The 22,811-nt window shown below is 42.8% G+C and overlaps 1 protein-coding gene across 1 annotated transcript in view; it reads left to right on the top strand.

The window, feature by feature from the left end:
• Nucleotides 1-22,811, top strand: part of LOC143815864 (sodium-dependent serotonin transporter-like) — a 110,662-nt gene that overhangs the window by 10,432 nt on the left and 77,419 nt on the right. Inside the window, exons 3-4 of the mRNA XM_077295560.1 lie at nucleotides 3,812-3,950; nucleotides 11,259-11,393. Coding sequence (XP_077151675.1) covers nucleotides 3,812-3,950; nucleotides 11,259-11,393 — 274 coding nt within the window. The remainder of the gene's footprint in view (nucleotides 1-3,811; nucleotides 3,951-11,258; nucleotides 11,394-22,811) is intronic.

Below are 22,811 nucleotides of genomic sequence, written 5' to 3' on the forward strand. Positions count from 1 at the left end.
TGTGAGCACCGACCACAGGGTGGCGCTCACAGCTACCGGCGATCAGTAACCATAGAGGTCTCAAGGACCTCTATGGTTACTGTCCTGACACATCGCTGACCCCCGATCATGTGACGGGGGTCGGCGATGACGTCATTTCCGGCCGCCCGGCCGGATGCGGTAGTTAAATGCCGCTGTCTGCGTTTGACAGCGGCATTTAACTAGTAAATAGTGGCGGGTGAATCGCGATTTCACCCACCGCTATTGCGGGCACATGTTAGCTGTTCAAAACAGCTGACATGTCCCGGCTTTGATGCGGGCTCACCGCGGAGCCCTGCATCAAAGCAGGGGAGCTGACATCGGACGTACTATACCGTCCGATGTCAGTAAGGGGTTAAGTGCAGTATTCATTTGCTTCTCCCTGCTCACTGCTTAGCTGATAGGTGGGCGGGGAGTTGCTAATGAATATTCACTGCACTTAATCATCGGGACCACATGGTTTCCCCAGCGCTGATTCCCAGCAGTGGGGACATTTTTCTGCCTCCTGAAGTGGGATAACAGTGCGATCCCACTCGCTGCTGCCCCCCTCCCCACATGCTACATCCCTACCATAAGACGCACCCACACTTTCCTCCCAAATTTGGAGGAAAAAAAGTGCGTCTTATGGTCAGAAAAATACGGTATTTTGGTTTGCTTTACATTTGTGTCTTTTTTCCATATGTGATCCTTCATCGTTTTGATTGGTACTGAATATGTTTGTGTATAGTGTAATATATATTTTCAGTCAATATAAAAATTTTCCACACTCCTGTTTAAATGCCAGGTATGTCTTATGTAAAACAATCATTCCAAAAAGAATCATATCATAAAGATACCAAGTGTAAATTTTTTGGTGAAGAATCAACAAAAAGTGGAACACAATTGTGAAATTGAACGAAATTTATTGGTTATTTTAAATTTTTGTGGAAATTCAAAAACTGAAAAGTGGGGCGTGCAATATTATTTGGCCCATTTACTTTCAGTGCAGCAAACTCAAACCAGAAGTTCATTGTGGATCTCTGAACGATCCAATGTTGTCCTAAATGCCTAATGATGATAAATATAACCCACCTGTGTGTAATCAAGTCTCCGTATAAATGCACCGGCTCTGTGATAGTCTCAGGGTTCTGTTTGAAGCACAGAGAGCATCATGAAGACCAAGGAACACAATAGACAGGTCCGTGATACTGTTCTGAGGAACTTTAAAGCTGGATTTGGATACAAAATGATTTCCAAAATTATAAACATCCCAAGGAGCACTGTGCAAGCGATCATATTGAAATGGAAGGAGTATCGTACCACTGCAAATCTACCAAGACCCGGCCGTCCCTCTATACTTTCATCTCAACCAAGGAGAAAACTGATCAGAGATGCAGCCAAGAGGCCCATGATCACTGTGGATGAACTGCAGAGATCTACAGCTGAGGTGGGACAGTCTGTCCATAGGACAACAATCGGTCGTACACTGCACAAATCTGGCCTTTATGGAAGAGTGGCAAGAAGAAAGCCATTTCTCAAAGATATCCATAAAAACTGGTGTTTAAAGTTTGTAACAAGCCACCTGGGAGACACACCAAACATGTGGAAGAAGGTGCTCTGGTCTTCTGAAACCAAAATCGAACTTTTTGGCAACAATGCCAAATGATATGTTTGGCGTAAAGGCAACACATCTCATCACCCTGAACACACCATCCCCACTGTCAAACATGGTGGTTGCAGCATCATGGTTTGTGCCTGCTTTTCTTCAGCAGGAACAAGGAAGATGGTTAAAATTGATGGGAAGATGGATGGAGCCAAATACAGGACCATTCTTGAAGAAAACCTGTTGGAGTCTGCAAAAGAACTGAGACTGGGACTGAGATTTGTCTTCCAACAAGACAATAATCCCAAACATAAAGCAAAATCTACAATGGAATGGTTCACAAATAAACGTATCCAGGTGTTAGAATGGCCAAGTCAAAGTCCAGACCTCAATCCAATCGATAATGTTATTATTATTATTATTATTATTATTTATTGTTATAGCGCCATTTATTCCATGGCGCTTTACAAGTGAGGAGGGGTATACATAATAAAAACAACTACAATGATCTTAAACAATACAAGTCATAACTGGTACAGGAGGAGAGAGGACACTGCCCGCGAAGGCTCACAATCTACAAGGGATGGGTGAGAATACAGTAGGTGAGGATAGAGCTGGTCATGCAGCGGTTTGGTTGATCGGTGGTTACTGCAGGTTGTAGGCTTGTCGGAAGAGGTGGGTCTTCAGGCTCTTTTTGATAGTGTGGGGAATAAGCTGAAAACTGCTGTTCACAAACAATCTCCATCAAACCTCTCTGAGCTCGAGCTTTGCCAAGGAAGAATAGGCAAGAATTTCAATCTCTCGATGTACAAAGCTGACAGAGACATACCCCAAGCGACTTGCAGCTGTAATCGCAGCAAAAGGTGGCGCAACAAAGTATTAAGTTAAAGGGGCCGAATAATATTGCATGCCCCACTTTTCAGTTTTTGAATTTCCACAAAAATTTTAAATGACCAATAAATTTCGTTCAATTTCACAATTGTGGTCCACTTGTTGTTGATTCTTCACCAAAAATTAACATTTGGTATCTTTATGTTTGAAGCATGATATGTGGGAAAAGGTTGAAAAGTTCCAGGGAGCCGAATATTTTTGCAAGGCACTGTACATACATACATACTGTACATACATACCGTATTTTCTGGTGTATAAGACGACTGGGCGTATAAGACGACCCCCAACTTTTCCATATAAAATATGGAATTTGGGATATACCCGCCGTATAAGACGGGGGTCATCTTATACGCCCAGTCATCTTATACGGAGTGTGGTTCTCAGGGTCTGGAGGAGAGGAGACTCTCCTTCAGGCCCTGGGATCCATATTCATGTAAAAAATAAGGAATAAAAAAAAAAAATATGAATATACTCACCCCTCCGACGGACCCTGGACCTCAGCGGTGCAAGCGTCTGCCTCCGTTCCTAAGAATGCTCACGTGACCGCTCATGTGACCGCGACGTCATCGAAGGTCCTTCACTCACTGCATTCTTAGGAATGGAGGCAGACGCTTGCACCGGTGAGAGCCAGGGTCCGTCGGAGGGGTGAGTATATCCATATTTTTTATTTTTATTCTTTATTTTTTACATGAATATGGATCCCAGGGCCTGAAGGAGAGTCTCCTCTCCTTCAGACCCTGGGAACCATCCAGGATAGCTCTGTGCACCCGTACCCGGCGTATAAGATGACCCCCGACTTTTGGGACAATTTTTAGGGGTTAAAAAGTCGTCTTATACGCCGGAAAATACGGTACATACTAAGTACAATGTGATTTTCTGGATTTTATTTTTGATATTCTATCTCTCAATGTTAAAATTAACCTACCCTTAAAATTATAGACTCTTCATGTCTTTGTCAGTGGGCAAACTTAGAAAATCATCATGGGATCAAATACTTATTTCCCCCACTGTATGTTTCTAAACAATTTTTTAATATTTGTTTAAATAAAGTTTTATAATATTTTATCTTTTTTTGCTATATAATTTTTTTATAGGATTCTCATTATTCATATATAGCTTATTTACTATTTGTCAGTTTAGAGGTTTATACTTTATGTTACCTTTATTATTACTTTCTTCATACCACTTTAATCTTGGCTCATATAGGTTAATCATTTTTTTATCAGTAGCTAAAACACAAGAAAAAATCCAAATAAGATGCAGTTTGTAATTGTTTGTTGGTGTGTGTTTTACTTATGGTGCATCATTGTGTTGTTGCAGGAGGCACGTTCTGGGCATCCACGAAGCAGATGGTTTAGATCACGTTGGAGGGATGCGGTGGCAGCTTCTTCTCTGTCTGTTTCTCATTTTTACTATTGTTTACTTCAGTTTGTGGAAGGGCGTTAAAACATCTGGCAAGGTAAAGTGTATTATATACCTCTCCCACACCTTTGTTTGTCTTTTATAGGGAACTGTCACTAGGTTTTTGCTACTCTATTTGAGAACAGAACAATGTAGGGACAGAGACCCTGATTCCAGCAATATATCACTTACTGGGCTGCTTCTGGTCATTTTTATAAAATCAGTTTCATCTGAATAAGATCTACCAGTTCTCTGAATGCTGAGCTCTGTGTAACCCCGCCCACAGCACTGATTGGCAGATTTCTGCCTGTGTACAGTGTATACAGAAAGCTACCAATCAGTGGTGGGGGCAGGGTTATATAGAGATTATTTATATGGAGGACTACCTGGCACCAGATTTACCAGTCCTCTAATGATAATATCCTGCTGCTAAAACCGTTATTTTTATAAAAACTACAAGTAACTAGGGATGAGCGGACTCATGGAAGTTTGGGTTCTGGTACCCGACCCAAACTTTATTCAGGTACCAAAACTGTACCAGTACTTCATCCAGAACCCAAACCCCACCTAATGATACACAGGAAGTATGATATCCTGATGGCAGCTAACAGAAGTTAGTTAACACCACATCTGTTAATATCTTTAACATATCACATATTAATCATAAAGCAAAAATCACGTATGTAAAAAAGGAACAATCTCATCCATTCAATTAATCAGGATGATGGGATATGTGGGTACCAATAGCATTGGAATCATCCAAAGGCATTCAAGTAGTGGGCCCTATAAGTCCCGTAAACAAGGTGCTGTCTGGCCCTAAGGTCCCTTAGACCTCCACCCTAAGCATGACAGTCCACAGCTATCCCTTCAGAAAATATTGCCCTACATGTTCCCTATGTGCTTCCCAAGCATCTTGATCCCATGAATGTGTGAAATTGTTCTTTTTTTATATACATGGTTTTTGTTTTATGATTACAATGTGATATGTTAAAGGATAGCAACAGATCTGGTGATAATTACCCACTATTAGATACCACCAATTTGTTCTGACTTTCTATGTTGGGGTATATCGATTTGTATATGGTCTAACCACTGTCATAACCATCTTTAAACTTTGAGTCAATTATATGATCCTTAAAGGGGTATTCCCATCTCAAAGATCCTATCCCAATATGTAGTAGGTGTAATAATAATAATAATGTTAGCAAATACCTCCAATTAGAAATGTAGTATAGTTCTTCTGATTCTTTGTGTCGCTTACCCCATGTGCAGGGCATTGCAGTAGCTGTTAGCCTGTTGACATCCGTTGTATTTGATTCAGGGATAATATAATCCTTGCATCTCTTTAGGTGATAGATAAACCTTTTGGTTATTTCAATACCATATTTTAAATGTATTTACTAAAAGTTACGTTTTATTTCCTCCTCACATTTTTGATGTGACTATCTCATATTAGGTGTCAAAAACCATAATAAAATGAAATAATCACCTGTTAATAAACTTTCCTCCAGTGTCTGATGGATTTTAATATCCTGTTTTCCCCTATTTGACTCATACTGGTTTCTGGTAAATCTGTCTGACAACGTTTCTGTCCTGTCCTCTCACCCTCCTCTAAGAATATTGTGTAAATGGAAAGAAGCATGCATATTAAAGGGAACCTGTCACCAGAAAAGATTCAGTATAACCTGTGTTTATCATTTAGGCCGGGGTTACAGGAGAGTATACCCCTGCCGAGTGCAGCACTCGGCCCAGTGTTATTATCTGTGATTATTGTCTCATGCTGATGCAGCAGCGAGACTTAGTCCACGCGCACTCATACAAGTCTATAGGTGTGTGTGAAACATCAGACTGCACTCAGATATCATCCCAGAACAGTCCGATATACGCGAGAAAGGCAATGGAGGAGATGGAGAAATTACTTTCTCCGTCTCCTCTGCACATGTTCTGCAATTCTCTCATGCAAGAAAATCGGAGCAAGTGTCATTAGCATATCACATCCAATGCTATACTGCATGCTACAGTGATTCCAACCTTAATCCTCTATTCTTTCTGGGATTTAACTCCTTCCCTCCCTTTAATATAGGCTCCGGCAGTGAGCCCACATCTTTTCCGGCCCATGTCAGCTGTTTTGAACAGCTGACATGTGCCGCTAACAGCCGCGGGAGGAATCGCGATTCCCCCGCGGCTGTTAACCCATTAAATGCTGCTGTCAAACTCTGACAGCGGTATTTAACAAGCGCGCCGGAAATCCTGCCCATTGGCGCCCATGTCACATGACAGCGGGTCGCCGATGGGTTGGCATGACAACCAGAAGTCTCCTGAAGACCTCTATGGTGTCACCACCGTCTGGTGGTGGGCGCCCCTATCAAATCAGCAATTTTGCTACATACAAGCGATCTGATAATTGCCTGTATGTAGCAGAGGCGATTGGATTATGGCAGCTTTTAGTCTCCCATGGAGACTATTGAAGCATGCCAATAGTAAGAAACAAAAATGTTTTTAAAAATATTAAAAAACAAAAAAAAATTAAAGTAAAAAAAAAAAAATCAAACATGCACATATTTGGTATCGCCGCATTCAGAAAACGCCAGATCTATCAAAATAAAAAAATGATGAACCCGATCGCTAAACAACGTAGCGAGAAAAAAAGTCAAAACGACAGAACTACGTTTTTTTGGTTGCCACAACATTTCATTAAAATGCAATAACGGGTGATCAAAAGATCATATCTGCACCAAAATTGTATCTTTAAAAATGTCAGCTCAGCACGCAAAAAATAAGCCTTCACCCAACCTGAGGTCACGAAAAATGGAAAAAATGGAGATGCTGCAGGTCTCAGAAAATGGTGCAATTTTTTTTTTTAACAAAGTTTGGAATTTTTTTCACTGCTTAGATAATAAATAACCTAGACATGTTTGGTGTCTATGAACTCGTAATGACCTGGAGAATCATAACGGCAGGTCAGTTTTAGCATCTAGTGAACCTAGTAAAAAAGGAAAACAAAAAGCAATTGTGGAATTGCACTTTTTTTGCAATTTCAACACACTTGGAATTTATTTCCCGTTATTTCCCGATATGTTAAAACCAATGGCGTTGTTCAAAAGTGCAACTTGTCCCGCAAAACAAAAGCCTTCACTTGGCCATATTGATGGAAAAATAAAAAAGTTATGGCTCTGGGAAGAAGGGGAGCAAAAAATGAAAACACAAAAACAGAAATACATTCAGTCATGAAGCGGTTAAGGTCCAGTGGGCGGTCCTACTAGTGATTGACAGCTCTCTATTCTCACTTGTACAAAGAAAGCTGTCAGTCACTGATAGGACCACCGACTGGACCAAAAAATAAAAGCGGGGAGGTTTAATGATTAACACAAGATACATGCAATCTTTTCTCACAAAACTTTATATCAACCTATTCAGCTCCTTCTGCTCTGTAACAGGAGGCCTTCAGAATGGATGGCATTTTCATGGGGACAGTTTCCCTTTAACGACCTCAGTGGTATGAATAAAAATAGTTATTTTTTTATGTGGTTATTGATGTAGATGAGGGGTGCACAACTTGCAGGCCAGGGACCACAAGCAGCCCGCAAAGCCATTCTGTGCGGCTCCCAACCATATGGATAGAAAAATGCTTATGTGACTAGGTGAGCAGCCACACACAGGAGATTAGTGGCCGGTAGCTGAGGAGCAGGGACTGACAAGTACTAATGGTGCACTGTGTAGACATCTCTGGATGCCGCCTACATCAGGAGAATGGGGTCTCAGCCAGTTTTGCCCTTCAGAAAAGAGTAGGAGTGAGACAGGTGGCCTTCAGTGTCTGCAGATCGCTCCACTGTGGTTTATGCGAATTGTGAAACATAAGGCAATAAATTCAAAAGCTAAAACCTATTGTAAGGCAGTTATGTGCACTCATCAAACTTTCCTCTTTAGGGTAAATTCAGACAGTTTTTTTTACTAGGAATTAGAAGTAGAACTTTACTTCAAATCCACATTAAAAATTGCTTCAAATATTCTGAATTCCTATTGGTTTTACTGGGAAAAGTTCAAAATAACGTGGAAAAACACAGCACTTTGTGCACCAAAGGAAGTTTCCCATTATAATCAGTTGGAAGCTTATTCAAAGAGTATTTGACACAGTTTTTGATGTGGATTTAGGAACAGAATCTATTTCTAAATTTTTGTAAAAAAAAACCTGAATATACCATTAGGGTTCAGTGAGACTGCCGTATTCTGAGGATCGCATTGCAATGCCTGGACTGGCCGTCGGCTCTCCTGACCTGAGCGTGACAGCTGCACAGAAATACATGTTGTCACGCACGGTTCAGGAGAGTCCATGGCCAGTCCAAGGATTGCGATGCAATCCTCACGAGATTAATATGACAATCTGACTGTACCCTTATACTGCTGATTGGTGGAGAAAAGAAGAATTTGCACCTAATAGATTTTATATACGGTACTTTCGATATGCAATATATATGTCACAGAAGGTGATATCCCTTTAATTTTTTAGTGTGGCCCCAGATTGGTTCAAAATGACAATGTGGCCCTTGTACCAAAAAGGTTGTGCACCCCTGATGTACAGTAAATGGTGACTTGAATCTAAGCAGAGTCCCTATAACAAAATTGACTGAAAGTATTAACAAAGGACTCCAGAGTCTAGTTTGAGAATCTGACAATATAGCGTAAAAATGAAATAATACTAATTTTACAAATGTTTTAGAATTATCACTCGTGGATGTGGACAAATAGAAAATAATTATAAGAATTTTTGTTAAGGTAACCAAAGGTAACCTTGTGCCGCTGTGGAGCCCTATCATTAAAATAATTGTAAGTGTCTATTGACATAACATATAAAATGCTGTGCAAAAGTTTTATGCAGGTATGGAACAATGCTGTAAAATAAGACTGCTTTAAAAGTAGTGTTCATAGTTTATTTTTTTCATTTTCAAAAGTGCAAAATTAATGAGCAAAACAGAAATCTAAATCACAGTAATATTTGGTATGACCTCACTTTGCCTTCAAAACGGAATCAATTCTTCTACATACACAGTTTTTAAAGAAACTTGCAGGCAGATTGTTCCAAACATCTTGGAGAACTAAAGGCCCCGTCTCACACAGCGATGCTGCAGCGATACAGACAACGATGCTGATCGCTGCAGCGTCGCTGTGTGGTCGCTGTGTGGTCGCTGGGGAGCTGTCACACAGACAGCTCTCTCCAGCGACCAACGATCAGGGGAACGACTTCGGCATCGTTGAAACTGTCTTCAACAATGCCGAAGTCCCCCTGCAGCACCCGGGTAACCAGGGTAAACATCGGGTTACTAAGCGCAGGGCCACGCTTAGTAACCCGATGTTTACCCTGGTTACCAAAAAAAACAAACAGTACATACTCACCATCTGTTGCCCGTCAGGACCCTTGGCGTCTGCTTCCTGCTCTGACTGAGCCGCCGTACAGTGAGAGCAGAGTGCAGCGGTGACGTCACTGCTGTGCTCTCACTTTACGGCGGCTCAGTCAGAGCAGGAAGCAGACGGCAAGGGTCCTGACGGGCAACAGATGGTGAGTATGTACTGTTTGTTTTTTTTTACATTTACGCTGGTAACCAGGGTAAACATCGGGTTTCTAAGCGCGGCCCTGCTCTTAGTAACCCGATGTTTACCCTGGTTACCAGTGAAGACATCGCTGGATCGGTGTCACACACACCGATTCCGCGATGTCAGCGGGACCTCAACGACCAAAAAAAGGTCCAGGCCATTCTGACACGACCAGCGATCTCGCAGCAGGGGCCTGATCGCTGGTACGTGTCACACATAGCGAGATCGCTACTGAGGTCGCTGTTGCGTCACAAAACTTGTGACTCAGCAGCGATCTCGCTAGCGATCTCGCTATGTGAGACGGGGCCTTAACTGCAGATATTCTATGGATCTAGGCTTGTACAAATCCTCATATCTCTACATATAATCATAGACAGACTCGATGACATTGAGATCAGGACTCTGTGGGGGGCCATACCTTATCTGTGTTTCCAGGATTTGTGTTCTTCTTTACGCTGAAGATACTTCTTAATAACGTTGGCTGTATGCTTAGGATCGTTGACTTACTGCAGAATATATTTGGAATCAATTGGATGCCTCTTTGATGGTACTGTTAAGAATCTGCCAGTATATCTCAGTATTTAGGATACCATTAATCCTGACTAAATCTCCAATTTTCTGTAATGCAGCCCCAAACTTGCAAGGAACCTCCGCATGATTCAGCGTTGTCTGCAGACACTCACTGTTCTACTGTTGTCCACTTATCCAGCCACTCAGAAAACAAACTGCCTTTTATTAGAGTCAAATATTTCACATTTTGAGTGCAGTGCACCTGCTGTTATATTTCTGCGCCTATGTTTTTCATGGTCTTGTTTCTATGTCGATGGTATGGCTTTATGGCCACAATTGTTCAATGAAGACCACTTCTAGCCGAATAGTAGATGGATGTAGCTGGTGCCTACTGCTTGCTGCCAATTTGTGAGCTAATTATATTGCTGGACATCTTCTGATGTAGAAGGGAAATAAGCATGACGTGACTTTCGCCTGCTGCGATAAGTTTCTTAAGCCGACCTATGGTCCTCAAAGTTGTCTATTCCTTGGTGCTTCTTAAAAAGGGTTTGAACATCACGTGTTGAAATCTTTGTCTAGGAGAGACCGTGCTGATGCAGAATAACTAACTTGTGTCTTGCTGCTATACTCAGTCTCACTATGGTTTATGTCCTGGTTCTTCCACAGCTTAACCTTTTGTTTTGCTTTTCCCCACCCAGTTTTAAGCCTCCTGAACAGCTGTTGCTGTGGATGCTTGTGTTTCAAGCTAGATATGAAAATGATTATCATTATTACCTGTTTGGTACAACTGGTTATTCAAACACCTGACTATAATCTTAAAAAAATCCATTTTTGTGCAAGTATATGTAGAAGTATTGATGATGTTTTGAAGGCAAAAATGGGTGGCCACTCCAAATTTTGATTTAGACTTCTTTTTTCGCTTTTTAATAATTGATTCAAATAAATAATATAAGAACCATTTTCATTTTTAAAGCATTCTTACTTTGCAGCATTTTTTTCACATCTGTCTAAAAGTTTTGCAAAGTAGTGTATGTAGCTTCAATAGTTGAAATGAAGAGAATAAAATAATAGTTTAATAAATAATAATTTAATAAGAAAGCTATAAGGAAGGGTTGATGTGAAGTTTATGAGTAGGCAGTGACCTACCAGTTGAGAACTCAAAAGATGTCTTGATGTTTGTGCCATAGAAAAAACTACTGTGAAGAGAAAGAGAAATGGTCCTGTAAAATGTCAGTTCTACAGTTACACCCACGGCTTTGCCTTCCAGGTAGTGTGGGTGACAGCAACTCTTCCTTATGTGGTCCTTCTCATACTCCTGATCAGAGGTGCCACGTTGCCTGGAGCATGGAGAGGAATCCTGTTCTACCTGAGACCCAACTGGCAGAAGTTGACAGACACTACAGTAAGGAACAAAATGCTACAAATGGTGACATAATGTTTGGAAGCACAAACAAATTCTTCTTCTAGGTGAACCATACACAAAGTCATTTTTCTTAGCAATAGCAATATGTATGAAGATCGTAGATATACTGTCATGACTATGGATGGGCTGGTTCTGGCTCCTTCCTGTTCAGGTCTGGGTTAAATTAGTCCGCCTCTTTTTGGTTCTGGGGCTGCTATTTAATGCTGGTAGTTCCTGGATTCTGAGTCGGTTATACTTCCGTCTATTCGGTTTGAGATAGCTAACCCAGGTCGTTCGTCTGTAATCGCTGTGCCTCTGTGCGTGTGTGTTTTGCTGTGTATGACACAGTTTGCCCCTGACTACTGCCCCTGTTTTCTGCTTGGTACTTCTGTCTGTCCTGGCTTTCTGACCCTTTGCCTTGTCTCTGACTAATCTGCTGTTTTGCCCCCTGGTACCTCGCTCCCGTCTGGCTCCCGACCCTCGGCTTGTCCTTTGACTATATCTCTGTCTTAGTACTCTGTCCTGCGTTTTTTGTAGACCCCCCATTCTTGCGCGGTAGCTTTGCACCCTTCATCCCTGCAGTGATCACGTGACCTGCCTAGTTCAGGTCCTGTGTGCACTGCGTGCCTCATTCCTTCCTCTCCCTACGCTCCCGCTAGCGCCCCCTTAGGCTGCCTCTCTGCTACACCAGGCAGCATCATTACATATACAGTATATATATATATATATATATATATATATATATATATATATATATATATATATATATATATATATACATACACACAGTGGGGAAAATAATATACAGATGAGCAATTCTTGACTTATTCTGTCTTAGAACAGTTGAGAAATAAGGCTCAGAGAGGGTTAGAAAAATTCTTGGTTTATACTATATACAGTGAAGGAAATAATTATTTGATCCCTTGCTGATTTTGTAAGTTTACCCACTGACAAAGACATGATCTGTCTATAATTTTAAGGGTAGGTTAGTTTTAACATTGAGAAATAGAATGTCAAAAATAAAATCCAGAAAATCACATTGTATAAATTATATAAATGTATTTGCATTTTGCAGTGAGAAATAAGTATTTGATCCCTCTGACTTAATACTTGGTGACAAAACCATTGTTGGCCAGCACAGCAGTCAGACGTTTTTTGCAGTTGATGATGAGGTTTGCGCACATATCAGGAGGAATTTTGGTCCACTCCTCTTTGCAGATCATCTCTAAATCATTAAGATTTTGAGGCTGTCGCTTGGCAACTCGGAGCTTCAACTCCCTCCATAAGTTTTCTATGGGATTAAGGTCTGGAGACTGGCTAGGCCACTGCATGACCTTAATGTGCTTCTTTTTGCGCCACTCCTTTGTTGCTGTGGCTGTATGTTTTGGGTCATTGTCTTGCTGGAAGACCCATCCCAATCCATTTTTAATGTCCTGACGGAGGGAAGGAGATTGTCACTCAGGATTTTACGGTGTTTTGGGTCATTGTCACTTCAGGATTTTAAACCTTTAAGGCGTAATGTGTTACCAATGGTTTTCTTTGTGACTGTGGTCCCAGCTGCCTTGAGATCATTAACAAGTTCCCCTCATGTAGTTTTCTGCTGATCTCTCACCTTTCTCATGAACAGGGATACCCCACGAGGTGAGATTTTGCATGGTGCCCCAGATCGATGTTGATTGACAGTCATTTTGTATTTCATCCACTTTCTTACTATTGCACCAACAGTTGTCTCCTTCTTACCCAGCATCTTACTTATGGTTTTTGTAGCCCATTCCAGCTTTGTGCAGGTCTATGATCTTGTCCTTGACATCCTTAGAAAGCTCTTTGGTCTTGCCCATGTTGTAGAGGTTAAAGTCTGACTGATTAATTGAGTCTGTGGGCAGGACTCTTTTATAAAGGTGACTATGTAAGACAGCTGTCTTTAATGCAATTTTCTGGATTTTATTTTTGATATTCTATCTCTCAATGTTAAAATTATCCTACCCTTAAAAGTATACACTTCATGTCTTTGTCAGTGGGCAAACTCACAAAATCTGCAAGGGGTCAAACACTTATTTATATATACTGTGTATGTATATATATATATATATATATATATATATATATATATATATATATATATATATATATATATATATATATATATACAGTACAGACCAGAAGTTTGGACACACCTTCTCATTTGAAGATTTTTCTGTATTTTCATGACTATGAAAATTGTAACTTCACACTGAAGGCATCAAAACTATGAATTAACACATGTGTAATTATATACTTAACAAAAAAGTGTGAAACAACTGAAAATATGTCTTATTCTAGGTTCTTCAAAGTAGCCACCTTTTGCTTTGATGACTGCTTTGCACACTTTTGGCATTCTCTTGATGAGCTTCAAAAGAACTTTCATGTGAAACTTGACAGTTTATTCTTGCTCTTAGAAATGAAGGCTATTCCATGCAAGAAATTGCCAAGAAACTGAAGATTTCCTACAATGGTGTGTACAACTCCCTTCAGAGGAGAGCACAAACGGGCTCTAACCAGAGTAGAAAGAGAAGTGGCAGGCCCCGCTGCACAACTGAGCAACAAGACAAGTACATTAGAGTCTGTACTTTGAGAAATCGATGCCTCACAGGTCCTGAAATGGCAGCATCATTAAATAGTAAGCGCATAACGCCAGTATCAACATCTACAGTGAAGAGGTGACTCCGGGATGCTGGCCTTCAGGGCAAAGTGGCAAAAAAAAAGACATATCTGAGACTGGCTAATAAAAGTAAAAGATTAATATGGGCAAAAGAACACAGAAATTGGACAGAGGAAAATTGGAAAAAAGTGTTATGGACAGACGAATCCAAGTTTGAGGTGTTTGGATCACACAGAAGAAAAGATGCTGGAAGAGTTTCTGATGCGATCTGTCAAGCATGGTGGAGGTAATGTGATGGTCTGGGGTTGCTTTGGTGCTGGTAAAGTGAGAGACTTGTACAACGTAAAAGGGATTTTGAATAAGGAAGGCTATCACTCCATTTTGCAACGCCATGCCATTCCCTATGGGCAGCGCTTGATTGGAGCCAGTTTCATCCTACAACAGGACAATGACCCAAAGCACACCTCCAAATTATGCAAGAACTATTTAGGGAAGAAGCAGGCAGCTGGTATGCTATCTGCAGTGGCCAGCGCAGTCACCAGATCTCAACCCCATTGAGCTATCGTGGGAGTAGCTTGTTGACCGTATGGTACGCAAAAAGTGCCCATCAAGCCAAACCAACTTGTGGGAGGGGCTTCTGGAAGCATAGGATGAAATTTCTCCAGATTACCTCAGCAAATTAACTGCTACAGTGCCAAAGGTCTGCAATGCTGTAATTGCTGGAAAGGGAGCATTCTTTGACGAAAGCAAAGTTTGAAGGAGAAAATTATTATTTCAAATAAAAATCTTTTTTTCAAACCTTTTCAATGTCTGGACTAGATTTTAAATTCATTTGGCAACTCCTTTGATTAATAATAGTATGAGTTTTCATGGAAAACACAGAAAAGCCGACCCCCGAGTATAAGCCTAGGCACCTAATTTTGCCACTGGGTAAGCTTATTGACTCGAGTATAAGCCGGTTATGTATTGTCCCCTCATCCCTATCTCAATATGCGTGGTTCCCCCATTCTGTCCTGCTATGTGTGGATTTACCTGTTGTGTGCATGGCTCCCCCAGTCCCCTCATTGTATGCATGGCTCTCCCCCATCCCATCTCGTATGCATGGCTCTCCTCATCCCATCTTGTATGCATGGCTCCTCCATCCCATTTTGTATGCATGGCTGGGCTCCCCTGTCCTCCCCAGTCATACTCACCCTCCTCGCGGGTTCGCTGAGCATCGCTGAATGTCCTTGCATCTCCATTGTCCCGGCATGGCAGCTTCGTCCTGTGCTGAGCGGTCACGTGGTACCGCTCATTAAGGTAATGAATATGCGCTCCATGCCTATGGGAGTGGAGACGCACGCATATTCATTACCTTAATGAGCAGTACCACGTGACTGCTCAGCACAGGAAGCGCTGCCGCATCGGGACAACGGAGGATGCAGGGACGTTCAGCGATGGCGCGAGGAGGGTGAGTATGATGTCACAACCGCTGGCTCCTACCGCTGTTCCCCACCCCCTCCCCCACCGGCTTTCTGGACCATGACTGATGTATAAGCCGAGGGGGGAGTTTTCAGCACAAAAAAAGGTATCTGACCCCTGACCTCTTGACTACCTTGTCTCACGGCTTTTCCGTGAGTAGTAACTCAGTGTCGCATTTTTGACTCTGCATCACATTATGACTGGCTTTATACTTTTTTTCTCCAATAGTATGGATCAAATTCACAAACTTTGCAATCAGGTGGCAATTCAGGATCTAGCCAAAGAGCACCAGAATCTAGAATTGTCTTAGTCCCAGCTGCAGAGTCAATTTTCTAGTGTGTTGAGTGCTTACCAGTGCACTCCGCTACCGGCAGTAGCTATAATGTCTGTGCCTTGTCATGTGCAATTGGTCTCTCCCAAACCAGTAGTGGCCCTTCCTGACAAATTTTCGAGGGAGAAAACCAAGTTTAGGGTCTTTTGTGGATGCCTTTTTTTATGCCTTAGGGTTGATCTATCATTAATCTGACAGGATCCAGGTTGCCAGGTTGCAGAGGCAAGGATCATGAGCCTGACACAGGGAGTCTGCACCGCTGAGGACTATAGTACCAAGTTCTGGCAATGGTCCACTGCAGTTCTATAGAATAATGCAGCACTCAAATGGAATTTCCGTAGAGGCCTTTCTGAAACACTTAAGGACTCTCTGGTTCTGCTTACTCCTCCTTCTTCCTTTGGGGAAGCCATGACCAAGGCCATTTGGATGAATCAAAGAATTCAGGAGAGGTGTGGTGAGAGGCACTGTGTTTTAGTCATTCCCCCTAATCTGTCCACTTGCCTGAGGAGGGACCGATGGAACTTGGAGCTGCCAGCTCTCAGGCCATTCAGAGGAAATGTCAGCACAATCTCGGAATTTGCCTCTACTGTGGTCATGCTGGGCATTTTCTTAAGGACTGTTCTATACATCCTCTAGGAATCAAGCTGTCATGAAACGCCTAAGTCTGGGAGATTGTTGAGGGGGTCAGTCACCCAGACTTCCAGAACCTCTTTACTCCTCAAATCACATGTCAAGACTTCAGGTGTCAGTCTTCAGGAACTCCTAGAGTGAACCCACAGTACCACGACAACGAACCTCCCAAGGGTGAGCTGACCAGGTGGACCACCCCAATACAGGGAGCGTTAGGGGCAGGCCCGAGGGAGACTATTGCTGATACTCAGGGACAGAAACTAGGAGCGTGAAGAGGCTGGATAAGCTGGGTAAAGAAAGGACAAAGAGCACACTGGGTACGGCGGAAATACAGGACTGGCAGACTAAGGTGTAGGCACAGGGTAGTCTGGTTATGGCGGAGACACCGAGCAGAGAGGCTATGGCTGAGACACAGGGCAGACTAACTATGGCGGAGACACGGGGCAGACTGACAATGACGGAGACACAAGGCAGACTAACTATGGCCGAGACACGGGGCAGACAGACAATGGCAGAGACGCAAGGTGAACTAAGGCAGAGCAAAGAGGAGACCTGGGTCAAATGAAGGCAAATGACAATCAGGCATGGAGCAGAGGGAGAAGCTACCTGATATAAGGTGAGTAGCGAAGAACTTCCGGGTCAGGTAACCTCCAGGATCACGAGCGGCGACCAGCCAGTGGGAGTGCGCGTGCGTGGTCAGAGCAGGGAGGTGAAGTGCGCATGCGCAGCCGCCGGAAACCAGAATCCAGCGAGGAAGCAGGAAGCGAGGAGAGCAGGCGCGTGGACACTCCAGGGACGCGCAGAGCCGAACACACATGCCTGAAGCCGGAAGAAGACCCAGGAGAAGCAGCATCGCGCCGGGAGAGATGAGTATGCAAAGGACCAGGTGCGGGAGGTGTGCATCACATACTGCTAAACATGGAACTATTTTCAATAACCAGTTATTAGTAGCGTTAGCTTCCATTGACTGCGTGTCTACAGCCAACTTTATCGATTCACGACTAGTTCAGAAATCAGGATTTGGACAGTTAGATTGAATAGACCCATTCAAATTTTTGCTATGGACAGGACACCGTTACTTCAGAATTTTGTCCATATAGTAATGGTGGAGTTCACATTCCGTGTAGAAACACTTCACTCTGAGCCCACCTCTTGTTTTGTTTTGAACTATCTACCTGCTGGGTTAATATTGGGGTTTCCATGGCTGCTTATTCACAATCCTGTTATCGAATGATGTCAGAAGGATATTGTTAAATGGAGCCTCAATTGTCATAAGAGATGTCTTAGTTCTGTACAAATTTGCTCAGCAAATCTGGAGGGCCTGCCGGGGTACCTGACAGACTTCTTTGTTGTACTTTCGGAAGAAGAGATACTACCTCCTCAACGCCCTTATGATTGTGCTATTAATATTTTCCCTAATGTCAAATTACCTAAAGCTTGCCTATACAATTTTTTGGGGTCTGAATGTACCACCATGAAAGAATATGTGAACTAACGTTTATGGAAAGGTCATATCCCTCCTTCCTCCTTGCCTGTAGCTGCTGGGTTGTTCTTTGTTAAAAAGAACGATGGTGAACTCCATCCTTGCCTCAATGTCCGTGCATTAAACAAAATTATGGTTAAGAATACATACTCACTTTTACTTATACCGACCTATATAATCAGCTTATGGGGGCTAAATGGTCTTCTAAACTTGATCTTAGAGCAGCGCTTTTATCGCCTGAGGGTCTATTTGAAAAACTAATCATGCCGTTTGGGTTAACCAATGCCCCAGGAGTATTTCAAAATATTATGAATTATATATTTTCTGATTGCATTGGAAGATTTATTGTGGTATACCTAGATGATATTCAAATTTCTTAGCCCGATCTGGATTCAAACTATGAACATGTCCGCTTTGTATTACAAAAGCTGCGATAGAGTTCTTTTTTGCTAAATTAGAGAAATGTACTTTTTCTGTTCAAGAAATATTGTTCTTGGGGTTCATTGTATCAACTGGAGGGTTTAAGATCGTTCATAGAATCATAGAGTGTTAGAGTTGGAAGGGACTTCCAGGATCATCATGTCCAACCCCCTGCTGAATGCAAGATTCATGAAACCATCTCAGACAGATGTCTGCCCAGCCTCTGTTTGAAGACTTTAATTGAAGGAGAACTCATCACCTCTCGTGGCAGCCTGTTACACTTATTGATCACCCTCACTGTTAAAATGTTACGTCTAATATCTAATCTACAGTTGTGCTCAAAAGTTACATACCCCAGCAGAATATTTGTTTTCTTGGCTTTTTTTCCGAGAATATGAATGATAACATCAAAACTTTTTCTCCACTCATGGTTAGTGGTTGGGTGAAGCCATCCATTTAATGTCAAACTACTATGTTTTCTCTTTTTAAATCATAATAACAACTCAAAACATCCAAATGACCCTGATCAAAAGTTCACATACCCCATTTCTTAATACTGTGTATTTCCCCCTCTAACATCAATGACAGCTTGAAGTCTTCTGTGGTAGTTGTGGATGAGGTTCTTTATTTTCTCAGATAGTAAAGCTGCCCACTCTTCTTGGCAAAAAGCCTCCAATTCTCATAAATTCCTGTGCCATCTAGCATGAACTGCACACTTGTGATCTCCCCAGTGTGGCTCAATGATATTGAGGTCAGGATATTGAGATAGCCACTCCAGAACCTTCACTTTTTTCTGCTGTAGCCAAAAACAGGTCAACTTCGCCTTGTGTTTTGGATCGTTGTCATGTTTGAACGTCCAAGTACGTCTCGTGTACAGCTTCCGGGCTGATGAGTGCAAATTTGCCTCTAGTATTTGCTGATAATGTGCTGCATTCATCTTTCCTACAACTTTGACCAAGTTTCCTGTGCCTTTGTAGCTCACATATCCCCAAAACATCAGGGATCCATCTCCTTGCTTTAGAGTATGAATGGTGTTCCTTTCATCATAGGTCTTGTTGACCTCTCTCCAAATGTAACGTTTATTTTTGTGGCCAAAAAGTTTAATTATGGTCTCATCACTCCAAATTAGCTTGTTCAAGAAGTTTTGATGTTTGTCTTTGTACTGTTTTGGGTATTGCGCAGTAATGGCTTTCTTCTGGCGACTTGACCATGCAGCACATTTTTCTTCAAGTGCCTCCGTATTGTGCATCTTGAAACAGCCATTATGGTAGTTTTCAGAGAGTCCTGTATTTCAGCTGATGTTATTTGTGGGGTTTTCTTTGCATCCCGAACAATTTTCCTGGCTGTTGTGGACTACATTTTTGTTGGTCTATCTGACAGTGGTTTTGTTTTTACAGAGCCCCTGATTTTGCATTTGTTAATCACAGTTTGAACGCTCCTGACTGGCATTATCAATTCCTTGGATATCTTTTTTGTATCCCTTTCCTGTTTTATACAGTTCAACTACCTTTTCCCATAGATCCATTGACAATTATTTTGCTTTCCCCATAACTCATAATCCAGAAACGTCAGTGGCTGGTTGAAAGATGCAAGAGTCTGTCTGAAACCCATAAACTCACTCAGCTTTTATGCACACATACTGGGACAGGTGGGTATGCCAGTCAGTGATAAAGATGATGATGTCATCCAAGTACGCTGACGCATACTTCCGATGGGGTTCTAAGATGATGTCCATCAGCCTCTGGAATGTGGCTGGGGCCCCATGTAGTCCAAAGGGCAGGACGATATAGTGGTACAGACCTTCCAGTGTTATGAAGGCAGTCTTTTCCTTTGCTGACTCTGTAAGAGGCATCTGCTAATAACCCTTGGTCAGATCAAGCATGGTAAAGTATTGGGCCTGACCCTGTCACTAGATCAGCTCATCCACTCGGGACATTGGGTAAAGGTCGAATTTTGACACCTCATTTAATTTACGGAAGTCATTACAGAACGTAATGATCCGTCCGGCTTCGGGATTAGCACAATTGGGCTAGCCCAGTCACTCCGGGATTCCTCAATTACTCCCAACTGGAGCATTTGTCTTACCCCACTCGCAATGGCTTGTCTCCAGGCCTCGGACACATGGTATGGTTTGGTTTCATTCGTACCCTTACGTGAGGTTTGGTGACAATGTCATGCTGGATGACAGTGGTACGACTGGGTAGTCCCCAGAATACATCCGTATTCTCTTGAACCAATATCCACACATTTCGCTGCTGTTGTTTCGAGAGGGCGTCTCCTATCTTTACCTCTCCCTCGGCCTCTGTCCAGGCCAATATTGGCGGGTCCCCAGATGACATGTCTAGAGTCACCTCTGTAAACATACACTCCCGATCCTTCCTGTTGTGAACTATATTTCTTGGCTCCCTCTTGTGGTCACTAGCGGTATTACACTTGGATCATCTTTCTCCAGGTTGGTACTCACCTGGTTCGTTAGGCCTTGGGTGTTCCTATTTAGACTTCCTGGAAACTCAGTTTAGTGCCTGGAATCGATGTAGTCAGTCTATGTCTGTTTGCTCCTGTCTCCTGGTCTCCTGTTCTTTGCAAGATAAGCTAAGTCCTGCTTTCTTATTTTTGTTTATTCGCTTTGCTTCTATTTTGTTCCAGCTTGTTCATAATGTGATTCCTGATTTTTGCTGGAAGCTCTAGGGGGCTGATATTCTCCCCCCACACCGTTAGTCGGTGCGGGGGTTCTTGGATATTCAGCGTGGATATTTTTGTAGGGTTTTTGCTGACCGTATAAGTCTCCTTCCTATTTTCTGCTATTAATTAGTGGGCCTCTCTTTGCTAAATCTAGTTCATTCTTACGTTTGTCTTTTCTTCTTACCTCACCGTTATTATTTGTTGGGGGCTTGTATTATAACTTTGGGGTCCTTTCTCTTGAGGCAAGTGAGGTCTTATTTTCTCTGAAAGGGTTAGTTAGTTCTCCGGCTGGTGCGAGACGTCTAGAATCAACGTAGGTACGTTCCCCGGCTACTTCTAGTTGTTGTGCTAGGATTAGATATACGGTCAGCCAAGTTACCACCTCCCTATGAGCTGGTTTTTGTGTTTGCGGACTTAGCTGGAACTTCTGAGATCCTCTACCACTAGGATCATAACACCTTCCGTGCTTTCAACAGATTAACGTGATACAACTGTTCGGGTTTCCTTTTCCCGGGCTGGTAAACTCAATAGTTTACTTCCCCCTCTTTTTCCCGAACTTCATATGGCCCTTGCCATTTGGCCATAATCTTGCTTTCGGTGGTGGGCACCAAAACTAACACCCAATCTCCTGCTTTAAAGGAGCGGACCATGGTCTTTTTTTATATACGTGGCTCTGCACTGCCTGAGCATCCAACAAATGCTCATTTACTATCGGCATGACTGCTGCAATTTGGTCATGCACATTGGCCATGTGCTCAATGACACTCTTATGTGGGTGTAGGTTCCTGCTCCCACATCTCTTTGGCTACATTCGGCAGACCTCTAGGATGCCTGCCATACAGCAGCTCAAAGGGTGAAAATCCCTTGGAAACCTGCGGTACCTCACAAATGGGAAATATCAGGTAGGTCAATAACATGTCCCAATCCATTCCATCCTTGGAGACCACCTTCTTCAACATGGATTTGAGGGTTTTGTTGAAGCGCTTGACTAATCCGTTGGTCTGAGGGTGATACTCCGAAGTGCGCAACTGTTTTCTTTTTAGAAGCTTGCAGAGTTCCTTTGTCACCTTGGACATGAAAGGAGTCCCCTGATCAGTGAGGATCTCCTTTGGTAGCCCAAGACGACAGAACAAGGCAAACAACTCCCGGGCTATAAGTTTAGCTGAGGTGTGCGGAAGCGGAATGGCCTCAGGGTACCAGGTGGCGTAGTCTACGACCACTAATATGTGTTGGTGGCCCCGGGCGGATTCGACTATTGGACCCACCAGATCCATCACAATCCGCTCAAAAGGTACCTCTATGATAGGCAGAGGCACCAATGGACTCTGGTAGTTCACTGTGGGTGAGGTTAGTTGGCACTCCGGACATGTGTCACAGTACCTCTGGACTTCTGCATAGACCCCAGGCCAAAAAAAGCCGCAACATATGCTCCTGCATCTTTTTGGCCCCCAAATACCCTCCCAGCACATGGGTGTGAGCCATGTTGAGTACCTTGCACAGTTGGGGTTCGATGCTGGCAGTGCCCGTAGTAGCAGTGCTGACTGGCTGGGTATACATGGACACACAGCGAGTATACCTGCAGTCCATGGGTTCAGCTGTCAGGAGACAGTTGGCAGCCATATGTCCGAGCCCTTGGCACCGCCAACACTTGATAGCTGTGGCACAACTGGACCTTGGAGCCGATTTAGAGGAAAGAGGTCTGCTGTCACTCTCACTTCTGGATACCCTCTCAGCACGGGCATGGTTCTGAGTACTCAGTAGAGGGTCATGGAC

Source organism: Ranitomeya variabilis, chromosome 1 (genome assembly GCF_051348905.1).
Source record: "Ranitomeya variabilis isolate aRanVar5 chromosome 1, aRanVar5.hap1, whole genome shotgun sequence".
Lineage (NCBI taxonomy): Eukaryota > Metazoa > Chordata > Amphibia > Anura > Dendrobatidae > Ranitomeya > Ranitomeya variabilis.